We start from the raw sequence: 14,881 nt of genomic DNA on the forward strand, positions 1-14,881 counted from the left end.
CAGGCAGATTCTTTAACCGTCTGAGCCACCAGGGAAGCTATGTAGAGGCTGGTACTGGGGAGTAGGCAAGCGAGGGAAGGAGGAGAAGCGGCTGTGATGGTGCAGGAGTGACTGAGAGCACAGGTGGGTGGGATTAGGAGCCAGTGAAGCAGAACAGGTCACTTGGTGTTTCCCAAAGTATGTCCCGCAGAACACTAGCTCCGTAACTTCCCCATTAAAAAGGGTTCCAGGACAGGTAAGTTTGAGAAGTACTGGCTTGACCACCGTCCATGGTGTCCCCTACTGGAGTGATGCTGGGGGCCGGGGCACTCCAGGTGGCTGGCCTCGCTGTTCCCAAACTCATTTCCCCGGAAGGTGGGGTGATTAGGCTAAATGTCAGCAAAGAACCGTGGAGGTTCTGGCTGCTCCAGTGAGATACAGTCGGTGCATGAAGGAAGGATGGGGCAAAAGGGCAGGCTCAGGGCACTTCCCTTCCCCTCACACGCTCGGACGACCTGCCAAGGATGCTTCTGAGGATCAGAGCTTCCCAATGGCTCAGCGGTAAAGAAGTCACCTGCAGTGCAGGAGCCGCAGGAGACCGGGTTTCGATCCCTGGGTCGGGAAGATCCCCTGGAGGAGGGCATGGCAACCCACTCCAGTATTCTTGCCTGGAGAATCCCATGGACAGAGGAGCCTGGCGGGCTACAGTCCATAGGGTGGCAATGAGTGAAATATGATCGAAGTGACTTAGCACGCACACAGCATGAGGAAAATAGTCCAACAAGGCAACTTCACCCACCTTCTCCGCCAGCTGTGGGGCCGAGGCTCTGGGACCCTGCACCCCTGCCCCTTGCTGGCCCCAGGGCCCCTGACCCCAAGGAGCGGGCTCCCGGGTCTGCACACCTACCTTCCTGTCATTGAACTCCACGTTGTCTCCTTCATAGTCTCCCTGGAAAGAGAGAAAGGCTCTTACTGTCCTGTGACCCTTCCACAAGGCAGGTGGGCTCGTCCCAGGAGAGAAGCTCGTATAGTGTGCAAGGGCACCTAGGTTCCCTCCTCCTGTGATAAGAAGCGCCGTGAGCCCCGGGCTGTCCCACCTGCCCTCCCTCCACTCCCAGAAAGCCCGAAGCGCCTTCCCCTCGATGCAGAGACGATGCCCAGGGAGAGCAAGCAGTCAGTCCCTTGGGACTGGTGACACAGAGAAAAGGGGCTGTGGGGGCTGGAGGGATGGTCAATGTACATCCCATCCTGCCAGGTGTCCTGCTGTTTTGTCCCAGGCCCCACCTGTGTGGTGCCCCTCTCCCTCTCAAGAAGGATGCCCCTCTCATCCAAGAAGGATGCACCTCAAGGAGCCCCTCTCCCTCTCAAGTGTCCCAGGAAGGATGCTGAGTTAGATCGGTGAGGCCAATGTCCTCATCCTACAGATGGCAACACCGGAGCTCAGAGGAGCACACTGACTTCCCTGGGAGAGACGCGAGACCCTGGTCAGACCTGGGACTTGGATCCAGGTCTCCAATCCCAGCAGAAAAGGAGGGCCTAAAAGTCAAAAGGGTGTTTCCCAGACGGGTGACATAGACGAATAGAAGTGCAGGAGAGGCTGGGCCTACAGGGTCTGCCTGGTGCCCTCTCCACTTACCAGCTCCTTCCACAAGCCCCACCAGGCCAGCCAGCCCCTTCCAGTGGTGAGAATATGATCACCAGACAGACCACTAATGCCCGTGGTCTCTGAATGAAGATGCTCTGGGAGCAGTTTAACCGAGTTCCCCTCAGTTTTTAGACATTCCGCCCCCCTACCCGCCCGCCTCAACCTTTATGCCTCTCTAGCACTTTCCCTCTCAACTGAGATGGCCCCACGACTCCAGGAGCACCTCATTTCCACAGAGGTCAGTTAGCTGGGGACCTGGAAGGGGGCAGTTGCCAACCAGGAAGGAAGCCAAAAAGCTGTCCAGCAGCAGCTGAAATGCCAAGTCCTTCTCCGGAGTTGAACGCCAGTTACAGGTCGGAAGGCTCTTCCTCTATCCTCCACGCACAGTCATAACTGGTTGCTGTCTGGGTGGCCATGACCCAGAACCTGGTCTGATGGATGGATGCTCTTGCTGAATGAATGAACAAGTGAGTACCTGGAGGGGGTGGGGTGCTCCAGGCCATGTACTGAGATGTGACCTAGCACAGCTCAGGGGTGAGAGGCTGATGGTGAGACCCATACACGCACAGGAGGAGTCTGCCTCCTGCCAGAGGCTAAGGTGCAGCTTCAGTGCAGCCAGCATCCTCTATTTAAGGCATGGCGTCCACGGAACTCCATTCAGAAGGATTTATTGCCCCAAATATTTGAACCTCAGCTTCAGTACTTAATGGTGTGCATGTCCATCAGCTGCATGGAAAATTCATGGACGGAAAATCTCATATTCCCTTGAGATGACTGAGGTCCATCATCTGGCTGGAAAGAACCCTGGAAACAGAGCCAGCATCTGGGCTCTGCCCCTTGGCTGTGTGCCCCTGGGCAAGTGGAAGAGTAGCTGCAGTCTCAGTTTCCCCATCTGTAAAGTGGGAACAGTCCCCACATGATGGGCTTCCCTACTGCCCTGTCAGGTACAAAGATGATGATGCAAGAGGAATTTCCAAGATATGGATCTTGGAAATGCTTTGTGTGGGCCCCGTGGATTAGGTGGTCTTGTACTCGGTTTAAACTACAGTGAGAATCCATTCCTAAGACAAATGCAGCAGCCAAGCCTGAGAAGAGGAGGCGCATCGGCCTCCAGGAAGGTGGAGGTGGTTATGCAGCAGGGGGTGGAATAGCCTGTCAACCACAGCTGTCTTCTGGCCCCAGCTCCCCAACAGGGGGGCTGTGTGACCTTGGGCAAGTTGCTAAATATCTCTGAGCCTTCGTGTCTGCACCAGATTAAATGAGATAAAGCTCCTACTAAACATGGTTCTTTGCATACAGTTAAGTGCTCAGAAACATTGATTTCTTCCCTTTCCCTTTCGAGACTTAAAGGGCTGAATCAAGCAGGCAGGGAGGCCCTGAAATGTTTTGGCTTCTCTCCCTGACCTCTTGGTAGGGGTGACCAGCTGGAAGGCCATGCAGGGCTGTGTTCCTGGTGCCCGTGAGGCTGAGCAAACCCAAGAGGCACTGGTGGGGTAGATGAGTGAGGTCCCTTCTAGGGAGGAGCCAGGAGCTCCAGCTGGGACCTGCGAGTCTGAGCCTGGTCCTGGGAACATTTATCCAGCAATAGGTCAATTGTCAAGACCACCTGATTTCATCCCACACCGCATTACTAGGTACATAGGAGGCGCCACATGTGTAATGAATGACAGCCAAACAGTGTTTTCTTAGTGGAACAGAGAGCAGGCAGGCCCAGAGAGGAAGGGAGGACTCAGCCGTGTGGGGGAGGGGAAAAGGCAGGCTCCAGGCAGTTGCTCTATCTGCCTTGGGCGAGGGTCTAGGCAGAGAAGGCGGAAGAGCATTGCAGGCAGAAGGAACAGCAGGAACAGAGGTACAGAGATGGGAAAGCGGGATGGGCTGATCCCCAACCCCCGCAGTGAGTGACAAGGGGGCGGCAGCAGGTCGGCTAAGCATCCTTCCCTCTGGGTCAGCAGTCCGGCTGGATGGCCCTTTGCTGTCTGACCCCCTCTGTCTGTCCAACCCAGTGTCTCACTGAAAGCCCTCCCACTTCTGTATTCCCATCAACACCCTCTGCAGCCCTGGTAACTGGACAGGGTGAGCATTATTCCCGACTTGCAGATGGGGGTGCTGGGGCTCAGAGGGGACCTGGGAGGCCTCCAATCAAGGCCGCAAAGGAGGGAGTGGCCAGGACTAGAATCCAGGTCCTTGGACCCCCAGGCCTGCCCCCGTTCTCTCCTAGCCTCTGCAGTAACACACATTTGGAAAGTTCCAGAGATCCTCCGTCCGGTGTTCCCACACTGCTCAGGCCCCATGGCCCATCCCCAGTGCCCTGCTGAACTCTAGTCCCTGTTTCCATGGAGACAATAAGAAGAGAATCCTCTTTCTCTCCATCGTGAGCCAAGACCATCATGCGGCTGTGGCCACAGGCTGTATTTGTCAGGGGCACCAGTGGGATTTGGAGATGCAGCTCGGGAAACTGGCCACTGGCTCTGCAGAAGCAGATACACGAAGAGCTCTGGCCAATCTGCCAGAGCCCAGCAGGGCAGCGGGCAGGGGTGGGGAGACCGAGCTGGCGCGCAGCTGGCCTGAGGTTCAGATACGCCTGGGGCAGAGTTGCTGCCATAGCGCCCCTGTCCTGCAGGAACGGTTCAGTGAGAAAAGATGGCTCTGCGTGTAAGTCTGTTCCCACCTGGGGGAACCAGGAAGGGCTGTGAGCCGGTGACGTTTTTATAGGAGCGCCAAAGCAGGAAGCCCGGACCGCAGGACGATAAGAGCTCCCTGGGGGAGCCCTGGTGTGCTGTGGTCCTGGGGACCTGGGGACTCAAATGACACGCAAAGATGGACAGTGTGGGTTCAGCTTACTTACATCATGCAGCGGGTAGGCCGCCGAGTAGACACCATTGGCCAGCAGGCTCGTGATGCCTTGAAAATAAAGGCAGAGAGAGGGTTACGGACCAGTCGTGTCTCCTGCAGCTCCGGGTTCAATCAGAGAGGTCCCAGGACTGTCTCAATCATTGAAAATTTTTTCAAAGTGAGCCACACCTGGCCGCACAGAGCCCGGCCACCTTTCTGGGGTTTCCTCCCCGGGTTCGACATGATAAAAACATGCTCTGTTGGCAGAATTAGAAAGACAGAGAGGAAACCCCAAGAGGAAGTGACACCTGGGAGGAAGGAGGGACCCCCAAACCTGCGATTCACCAGCTACCCCCACCTGCTTGAGGGCAAGCCTGCAGATGAATGAGGGAGTGGAATGTAAGTGGTTAGAGAAGCTGAATCATGAGAAAAATACGGATGGGAAAATTGATGGTGTCAGAAAACACACATACAATTTGGAATTAGATTTTAGGTTGATTGGAAAAGCCGAAGAGGAGACCTGCGGGCCCCACACGGGGCAGAGGCACTTACCGTATCTATCACACTTGCGCCTCTTATTTAAAAGGGCAGAGTCCTTCTTTCTTCCCTCTCCTTGCCCTGTTTATACATCCGGCTATTAGTTATACATGAATGAGGCCCCGAAAGGATCAAAGCTGTGTCTGGGGGCAAGGTGCTCATTCTTGCCGTCCAGTGCTCCCGGGGACAGTGGAATGATGGCCAGGACCTAGGTTGTTGCTCAACGCCCCGCACTGGGAGCAGGATAAACATAACCACACCTGCACCTCCCAGAGTCCAGAGGTGTGGACTCAGATGCCCAGCCCCAGAGTAAGGGGGGAAGGCAGAGCCTGGCTGTGCACAGGGCCTGGGATCCTTGAAGATCTGATCTGGGGAGCTAGAGCTGCCCAGGAGTTTCCATGAAGCCCTTTGCTGGTCACAGAACCCTCCACCTGGCCCAAGAGCCCTTCTAGGTAGTAAGTGGGTCAGACGTTTCAGCGGCCTACTTGTCCCACTTGTGACTACTCTGCTCTGGCATGGATGGGAAAGTCCCTCCGTGAAATCCACTTAATAGACCATCTCCTCAGCTAGTGATCTGGGGTAATCAGGGCACTTGAGGATGCTTGGAAACCCAAAGCAGAGTAAGGTGGGGGCACGTGGCCAAAATCCCCTGGCTGGAAAGTTCAGCTACGATAAAACGTGAAGGAGGGGACTGATCTACCGCCCCCAGAACTCTCTCAACGCCGTGCTGCCACAGGGTCTTTGCACAGGCCGTGCTCTCTGTCTGGAAGGCCCACCCCTCTACCACCACCTCATCAGAAAGACCACTGACCACCGATTCTAAATTCCCCCTCACTCCCCAGCTCCTTCAACCTGCAAGACTATGTTCTGGTTTACCTGGTTCTCTCTGATCTGTCTCCTTCCTCCAGAGCAGAAACTCCCTGAGGGTGGGGTCCTACCTGACACAGAGGCTAGTGGGTGACAGACCCCATCTATGAATCTGGAGGTCAGGAGGGCTTTCAGACAAGGTGCCAGTGTGGAATTGGGAGCAGAGAAGGACCATCTGTCTGCTCTATCACGGTTGCTGGGAACCAGTCCACCATGGAACTTGCCAGAAGACAGAGACAGCTCCCCACGACCAGGATGGCCTGGTGTGGGGTCGGCTCTGGCTGAGAAGGGCCCAACCCTGAACTCTTTGCAAACCTTTACAGCAACCACACAAATCTTCACCAGCAGGGACCCCGTGCATTTAGTCACTCAGTCATGTCTGACTCTGCGACCCTAGGGACTGTAGCCTGCCAGGGTCCTCTGTCCATACAGGGACCCTACAGGGAGACTGAGGTCAGAGATGCATCGCTGGGGCTAGACCCATGCTTCTCCCACCTCTGGTGGCCTGGGTCACCCTGGAGGATCTCATTCCATTGGACACTGTGCTATGGAGTCAGTTTTCCTGGCTTCCTCTTGACTCCTGAATTCCCCCATGCCCAGTGACTTAGGACACAGGCTTAGAGATTTCAGTCCTAGAAGGGCAGGGGCCATACACCCACCTGACTCTGGAGGTGGCATCCTTTCTCCTCCCCTGCATTTCAGGCCTGCCCCAGGCTTCAGCTGGGAGCATCTCACTCTTGCCTCCACCCCCCAGGGTCTCCCCTGGTGCACAGGCTTTTACCAGACCCTCCCCGCACCCTTGAACCCCAGCCACGAAACTTCAGACGCTTCTAGAGCACGAAGGACTGTGCTGTGATCTCAGCTCTCAGCAGTTGTAAAACAGCTCCAGGAGAAGCAAGGAAAGGCTGGGGAAAGGCATCCCTTTGTCCTGAAATGATTTGCTTTAGCAAATTCAGCCCGGGCAAGGGACCCCCATGGGGAGAGGATTCCCTCTGCACGCTTTGGTCAGAAAGGTTTTGCACCTGTGGTTGAGGTGTTCTGTAAACTGGTACCCAAGGAGCCCAGCGGCAATGGTTTTGTGGCAGGTTCTGCATCCAGGCACCCCTTCCAGTAGGGCCGCGGCTCGGGGTGGAAGCTGGGGGAGGCACCTTCTAGGCTGCATGTGTGTCTGGCTACTGGCTGAGGATGGTGCCCCCATGGGACCCTAACGACCTCCCGTTGGACTGAGAGGGTCAAGAGCAGGGTGAGACCCCTCGGTGGCCCCTTCAGTTTCCCGCAGGCAGGATTCACTGCCTCTGCTAGGAGAGGCGCCTCAGGCCACTGCCGACGCCTCCAGCCAGAGACGAGTATCCTTTGGTGCTTAAAAGAGCCGTAAAACCGCCTTGCCGTCCTGGAACGGCTCTCCTGCCTTGAAATGGTTACACAGGCTTAAATCAAAACCCTCTGGAAAGCCCCAGCCCAGCCGCCCAGCCCCCACAGAGAAGATGGGGAGGAAGATCACACAGCGAGACGAGTGCTGATCTCAAGCCCCAGGCACGCCCTTACCCATGCTGTACTTGGCCTTCGTACACGTTGTTCTCTTCAGGATTTCGTAGACCTGTGGTGGAGACAGGGGCGGGGGCCGCAGTTACTCCATCGAGGGTCGCCGGGAAGGGAGGTGGTGACTGTGACCAGCCTCCCGCACCCCCCTAGGATGGTGTCAGGACAAGGTCACCTTGAAAGGCCCTTGTCGAGCTGGCGCCCAGGGGTATGGGCGTCCAGTGCATGGCATGTTTCTGGCTCTCCAGCTGAGGGGTGAGTTGGAATTCAGAGGTGTGAGGGCCCTGCCCGTAGGACCACTCCCTGATGTGGCCCTGGATGGTCTAGCAACTTGAGCTCCTTTCAGTTCAGTTCAGTTGCTCAGTCGTGTTTGACTCTTTGCAGACCCCATGGACTGCAGGCTTCCCTGTGCATCACCAACTCCCGGAGATTGCTCAAACTCACGTCCATCAAGTCAGTGATGCCATCCAACCATCTTAACTAACAAATTACTTCACTTCGATCCTTGGGAGCCCAGGCCTGGGGGTCTGCCTGTTTGCATTTGAGTCCTTGAAGCTGTGGGGTCTTGGGCCAACTACCTGGTGCCCCGAGCCTGTTTCCCCATCTGAAGAATGAGATGAAAAGAACTGACCCTGCACCGTGGGTGTTCGGGTCAGAGCACTCCAACCCCTCGACACCCCCAAGGTCCCGCCTCCCAGTGCCCCTCAGGCCCTGAGGCGTCTGACTTCTGTTCACCTGCCCAGCTCTGTCCCAGCAACCTGGCCTCCTGTCTGCCCCTCACTCACCGGTCCTCTCCTGGGACCCCAGGGTCTTTACCCTGGCTGTTCCTTTCACCAGAAACACTTGTCCCCCAAAGAGCTAAGTGGCTGCAGGGCCACCTTAACTAACAGGCAACCGAGGAGCCATGGTCCCCACTGTTCCACCTTCTAATTTTGCTCTCTTTCTCTCTTTCTTTTCGGCAGCACCTCATAGCTTGTAGGATCTCAGTTCCCCAACCAGGGACTGAACCTTGGCCCCAGAAGTGAAAGTGTGGCACACTAACCACTGGATTGCCAGAGAGTCCCCTAACTCAGCTCTCTCGTCCCGGACCCCTCCACACTTGCCAAGTATCAGCGTGCCTGTTGCCTCTCCCCTCCCGCTTGTCTTGGGGAGACACCAGGTGCTCAGCAACCGACTGACGAGTGAATGAATGAGTCACCCAGTGAGCTGGCTCCCTCCCCGGCACTTTCTGAATCTCATCGGTGGCCTCATTCTGACCTTGCTGCTTCTCCTGTAATCACCTCTTCCCTTCCACATGCAGTTACAGCCCTGGTTCACAACCACCACTATGACCCCATATTCACCCTCTTCCATGTCTGGCCACTGGTGGTGATTTTTCTAGGACCTTGCTCCACAACCATCTATGGCTCCCTAGCGCCTACAGGCTGAAGATTCAAGTCCCAAGACCAGCACCTCTGGTCCTTCCCCATGGCTCCCTGATGATCCTGGCTCCTACTCACCTGCATATTGGGCTGCCCCAGTGCCAGGAGCACAGGGAAGGAGGCAGGAAGGACTATCGTAGCCTTGTCTAGAATGATGCTGGGTCTCTGAGACCATAGGATAGAGCTAACCAAGGGCAGAGTTTTGAGTCACCCAAGAGTTTCTCTGGTGCATTGGTGGTTTACAAACTGGCCTTCAAGGTCTCTGGGAGACAGTGACCCCCACCCCAGAGGTAATCAGAGTCAAGGATGATTCAGCTAACACTTACTGGCTCTGACAGAATAGCTTTCTGTGACTTGGGGATCACGTCTGAATTCAATTATAAAGCAGATCCTAAACAAGATGGGCCCCAGAGCCTTCATTCATGTATGCCCCCCAACGTTGGGCCACCTCCCCGACAACAAGAATGGATTTACAAATTTACACCCTACCCTTGCAGGAGCATGCTGGTGATTCCCAGTAATATAAAACCAGGGCACACACACATCTGGAAATGGCAGGTTCCCAGGTCTCCCCACTGGCCATTCCTATCCTCCCTCATCCCAAAATGACAAAGAAAAAAATGAAACCATTCAGGTTCAACTGGGCCCAGTTCCCTGGAGCAGTCAGTGGCCAAGAGGAAGTTCCTCTCCTGGACATATATCAACCCCAAACTACACTGGCCGCTGGCATTTTTGCATAAATGAATTCCTCCTTGTTTATTATAATGAGGTTGAATTTCACCAATAACACAATCAATAATAACAGTAGGCCCTGTATCCAGGTCACCCTTGGTGGGGGCACAAGGGAGCCCTTTGAGCAGAGGCCACCACGGAAGCTGCCAGGCTGGGAGGGGACACAGGGTGGATGGGACCTGGGTCTGGTCTGTCCAGGTCTTGGCCTGAGCTCCCCATGCCAAGGCAGCGTGCACAGCTGTCCCGTGCCTGGTGCCTGCCAGCCTCGAGATACAGCTGTGAGGAGCAGCTGTCTGCTCAAGGTCGAGCGGCTGCCTGCTCTCTGCCCTGCCCCTCTCCTCGCTGGGTTGGGGAGAGAGAAAAGCAGCGGCTTGGCCGCCAGGTTAATCCTTGTTTAGATAGAAGTTGGGTCCCGAGCTGGACACAGCCCAGCATGGCTGGTGGACAAGTTGGTGGCTGCTGGATAAACATTAAACCAATACCTGGAGTAGGGCAGAGTGGCCTGGTCAGATTTCAAATCGCAGTTTGCTCGTCTGGCAAAGCCCTGGAAATCTAGCCCCAACCCTCATGCCTTTGTCTGCGCCACACCATCAGTCCCGCCGGGCAGGCCTGCTCAGAACCCTCCAGGCAGAGAGGAATGTAAAGATTCCATAAAGGCAGCGGCAAGGAAGCGGGAGAGGCGTGCGGGAGCCTCGAAGACACGGGAACATTCTGAAATAACCCGAGGGGTCTGGAGTCCCTCTGCCTCCTTCCCGCGGATCCACCCGTCCTTCCCCTGGGCTCCTCACAGCCCGCTGGTTTTATTATTCTCATTATTTCCATCACAGACAATTAGAGTCCCCCCACCCAGGGGAATTTAGCTGAAATGAAATTATCATCCCCTTTCCCGGGGGCCACCTTGCTGAGGAGCTGTGGATTCCCATGAGTGAGCGATACTTACTATTGTGCTCCGAGTTTTGCTGTCGAAAAAGGAATCCTTGTCAGACAGGTCAAATCTGTTGAAATATTGGGGAGAAAAAAGAGACACAGCTCACTGGAGTTGGCTTTCCTGGTTCCCAAGGCCCTAAGGGGTCACACTACCCCTGTGAATGGTGACCGTGAAATCAGCGAAGCTCAGTCCACCTGCTGGGTGTGACCCAACCCTGGATGTTTGGAAGGATCTGTCTCATCCTCACCCACTGGACCCACACGGGGTCATGGTGTGGGTGGGGGAGGTGATCCTAGCAGCAAATGTGGTCAGACCTCCCTCTTCAAGGACCCTTTTTCTTTTTCTTTTTGAGGACACCCTCAGGGGGCAATTTCACTTCTGCTTCAGTGATACCATGGCGATCACACTCTTGGATACTTTAACATTTGACACAGTCTCACTGTAATTCCCAAATGGTTTCAGTCCTAAGGTCTTGGGCTACATAGATGTCTTAGGGCTAGAGGGCACAGGGACATGTCTGGAATGTATCACCCACTCCCCAAGACAGTCAGGGTTGAGCTGGGGAGGGCTACTCGGGGTGGGAGTGGCCCAGAGCCTGGAGGAGAGCCAGGCCTGCGAGATGGGGTGTCGAGGGAGCCAGCCAGGGCAGAGTGGAGGGAGGCCGGGGCCTTATGGGCCGTGGAAGGCGGGTGTCTCCCTCTCATGCCCAGGGGCCTGGGGCCTGGAGCTGGAGGGGGAAGCTGGGCTGGGGCACTTCCTCCCTCTCATGTCTGATCCCCAGCAGGACTGGGAAATAGCAATGAAGCATGTGGCCCCTGCCCTATGACTAACGCCCAGGCCAGAGCAGAAGCTCCAGTTCTGAGCCGAGGCCCAGTTCTGTGGGTCCCGTGGGACGAGGGGTGTCCATGGGCCTCCTCCTCCCCATAGCTTTGTCATCCTAGCCCCACAGGATTCCCAGACTCCAAACTTTCTATTCCCACTCCCACCCACACTCCAGCTCTGCCCAGCGAGGCCATGCAGCCGCCACTGACCCAGGTGGCTACGCCCCACTGCCCATCAGGATTGGGGGAGGAGGGAAGGTTCCAGAAGAGGTGCAGGCCTGCCAGGCCGCCCCGCTAGCTGCAAGACCTGGGCCCCAGAACTCCGGCTGGGGAGCTGCTTTCCAATTCTCAGCTCCCAGAGCTCGGCAGACTTCAGGGGCTACAGTCAACCTTGCCCAGTTTCTCAGAACACATCCTGAGAGGGACAGAGTCAGGCAGGGGAGGGGGCCCAGGCCTGCCCTCACTTGGGCCTGTGCTAGTTTTCCTAACTGTCACCCAGCAGAAGGAGAGATTTTTGTCCCCTTAATTCCTCAGTTCGTAGTGACCTCAGAGGTTATTTCCAGGTTATTTCTGTGCTCAAGAAGCACAAGCTCTTATGGGAATACACTCCAGGGGCTGAAGTGGCCACTTCTTTGGGTGGGGGAGGGATGGAGAATTCTGGTTGGTCTTGCAGATTGTGTCATTAGGGCAAGTCCAGCATGGGGTGATGTCACCACACAGCAGACCCCGCCCTCCTTGGGAAGGGGTGGGCAGGTGGGGCCCCCACTTACAGGTGCTGCTTCTCCCGGGAAAAGGGGTAGGAGAGCCTCTTGGTGGTCTGGGGCCTGTGCTCTGCCACCTTGGGCTGGATGGGGTCCGTGATCTTCTGGAGCACAGAGTTGATCTTCTTGAGGAGGCCGCGGGTCTCGCTGATGTGATACAGCTGCGGACCAGGCAGGGCAGGGGAGCGTGTCATCTGCTGAGCCCTGACCCTGGGCATCTCTTCTGAGCTGGTTGGGGAGGCAGCCCCTTCCCCTCTACCCTCCCTCCACCCCTGCCCCTGGAGCTGGCTGGCCTGGGAACAGGGGGTGGGGATGGGCCAGGATGCCTCCTCCACGCCTGGGGTTTTCTGAAAGCTGGGTTTCCTGAAAGCTCAGAGTTTCGGGAGATCCCAGCCAAAAGGGCAATTCTAGTACATTCCAGGGAACTTCCCCCAACTTTGGATTTGTTTAAAAAGAGGCAATTCAAAGGATGCTAGCAGATTTGAGAAGCTGGGAGCTGACATTCCTGAGAACAGCTTCCCTCTCCACGCTCACAAGTAAACCCTGAGGCCTCCCTGAGCTCCTGGTACACATGGGGTTCCCAGCTTGAAGTTGTCGAAGATCAAGAAGAAAAGCCCCAGCAAGATAGAAATTGTAATCATATAAAATGAGTCTGACGAACCAACTGAAATACTGAACATAGGGAGCAGGAAGTTTCCCCATGTTTGTGTTTATGAGAAGTTCCCGGGCCCCTATGCCATCTCTGTGGGGCCCAGACTGTAACCTCTGCCCTCCCAGGGGACCCTGGAACCCTTCTGCCCTCCTGGGGTGGGGGCCGCTGAAGCTCTCCTGGGCTTTTTCCTAACAACCCGGACCCTCCCGATGTTGTTCTCCTGCCAGCTTCCCTGACACACAGACCCAGGGACCCCTTGGAAGCAGAAGCATCATCGCTGACCTTCTTTGTCGGCATCTTCAGCTTCAAAAACTCGGCTTCTCGGCACAGCACATTCCAGGGTGCGTGGATTTTTACAAATCCAACCCCGTGAATTTTTGTCTAGAAAGAGGGGAGAGGGCCTCAGTCAGCATGGGTGGATGTTTGGGCTGAAAACCATTTTTACCTTCAGGGCAACTACAGTTTACAAGATGGCAGCAGGTGGGGCTCCTTCTGCTCATCAACTCCGGGCTCCTCTGAGGATGCTCCCTTGCACCCTTAGAATCCCCTGCAGATGGCATAAGAAAGCTGGTGGTTGGGTGGGCCCCTGGCATCCCACAGGAGTAATGACTGGCGGGGGAGGGGGGACGGTGCCTGGAGGGAGGTCCTGACCCCACAATATCTGGGAGGTACTCGGGGGGAAGCTGAGGGCCCCCAGGACAGTCTGAGCCACGAAAGACCTTTCACATCCAAGACTCCAGTCCCTTCGACTGAGGGGGTGTATTCAGTGTCCTCGGGATCCCCAAGCAGGGCTGAGGAGCTGACAGTGAAGATGGTCCCCTCCGGGCACCTCTGTGGGTCAGGACACACTTCTGGCCGCACCCGGCCACCGCCTCCCCCTACAACCCCCCTGTCTGCCAGCTCCCCTGGGTCTGCACTGCCTTTATCTTAATGTGAGTGGGCTCGAGACCGGCCTGTGTGCAAGTCCATCACCCTAAGCTGCTGCGAACTTGCACAGTCACTTCTCTCTGGTCCAGCGGGTCTGAATGACAGGATCAGGCAGCAGAGGGTCACTGAGTGCTGTTCAGCCAGGAACCACACAAGCTATGATAAGAACTTTGAGGACCCACTCCAGTGAAACAGCCACCTCTCCCTGCCACCCCAGCCCAGCCCGAACCTGGCGCGTGATGGGTGTTCCCTCGGCCCTCCTTGGCGCCGGGGGCCGCACGCCACTGAGGCAGGGGCCGCTCTGCCTGTACTTCTCTGCCCCTAGCCCACCAGGACGGCCGCTCCCTCCGTCCACTCACTGTGCGAGCGGGCGGGAGGGCGGGGGCCCCGCTCCAGGGCCATCTCATCGGTGTACGAGCTGACTGGTGGGGCCAGAGGCAGGCTGAGCCCACTGTGCCCACCATCTCAGACAGTGATCCCAGTCCCAGGGTGGCCACCGCGCTCTCTGCTGCCTGTGGCCCTCTCTCTGCCGAGAGCCGGGCGACGACCTTGCTGGAGCGGCTGGCACTTCCTCAGACCTGGAAGCTTTCTGGTGTCACATCTTTCTGCCCGGGTGCAGTGGCAGCAAGGCAGGCTCGAGCTATCGCGGCCCCTCTCAGCCACTGGCTGGCACCACAACGGGCCCTTTCCCCAAGCAAGTGACCGTTAGTGAGCAACTGTCCACCAGCGACCGTTAGTGGTCCTGCTCAGCCATTGGTCAGTGCCATGGTAAGCCCCGCCCCAAGTGAGCGGCCATTAGTGAGCAACTGTTGACCAGCAACCTTTAGTGGTCCTGCTCAGCCATTGGTCAGTGCCACGATAAGCCCCGCCCCCAAGCCAGTGATCATTAGTGATCTTGCTCAGCCATTGGTCAGTGCCATAGTGGCTCCACTACCTCCCTCTTCTATATAAACGGAGCCCGAATTTGGACTGAGGAAAGATGGTTTTTTGAGACACTAGTCTGGCGTTCTCGGTTTACTAGCTTTCTGGTTAAAGTCGTTATTCCTTGTTCTAGCAACTCATCTCATCATTTATTGGCCTGTCCTGTGGCGAGCAGAACAAGCCTGGGCTCGGTAACGCAATGAGCTTGATGGGGAAGTCAGGACCACTGCTCCGTTCATGGATGGGGACACTGAGGTTTGGAGAGATGAAGTCACCGCCTAGGTTCCTCAGAAAATTAAAATGAGAGCCACCATCTGAC

At 56.3% G+C, this 14,881-nt stretch overlaps 1 protein-coding gene across 8 annotated transcripts in view; it reads right to left on the minus strand.

Annotated features, from left to right (window-relative positions):
* The window catches only part of ANO1 (anoctamin 1), a 172,487-nt gene that overhangs the window by 59,574 nt on the left and 98,032 nt on the right, over window positions 1-14,881 (minus strand). For 5 of the 8 annotated variants that reach the window (XM_027531437.1, XM_027531435.1, XM_027531439.1 and 2 more), the window contains exons 4-10: window positions 12,997-13,095; window positions 12,072-12,223; window positions 10,493-10,547; window positions 7,406-7,457; window positions 5,009-5,074; window positions 4,470-4,525; window positions 887-928 (exon numbers count right to left, since the gene is read on the minus strand). In XM_027531437.1, the coding sequence (XP_027387238.1) occupies window positions 887-928; window positions 4,470-4,525; window positions 5,009-5,074; window positions 7,406-7,457; window positions 10,493-10,547; window positions 12,072-12,223; window positions 12,997-13,095 (522 nt within the window). The remainder of the gene's footprint in view (window positions 1-886; window positions 929-4,469; window positions 4,526-5,008; window positions 5,075-7,405; window positions 7,458-10,492; window positions 10,548-12,071; window positions 12,224-12,996; window positions 13,096-14,881) is intronic. The other 3 variants (XM_027531440.1, XM_027531441.1, XM_027531443.1) reach the window with 1 other exon arrangement.

The sequence above is a fragment of the Bos indicus x Bos taurus genome, chromosome 29 (assembly GCF_003369695.1).
Source record: "Bos indicus x Bos taurus breed Angus x Brahman F1 hybrid chromosome 29, Bos_hybrid_MaternalHap_v2.0, whole genome shotgun sequence".
In the NCBI taxonomy this organism is placed as follows: Eukaryota; Metazoa; Chordata; class Mammalia; order Artiodactyla; family Bovidae; genus Bos; species Bos indicus x Bos taurus.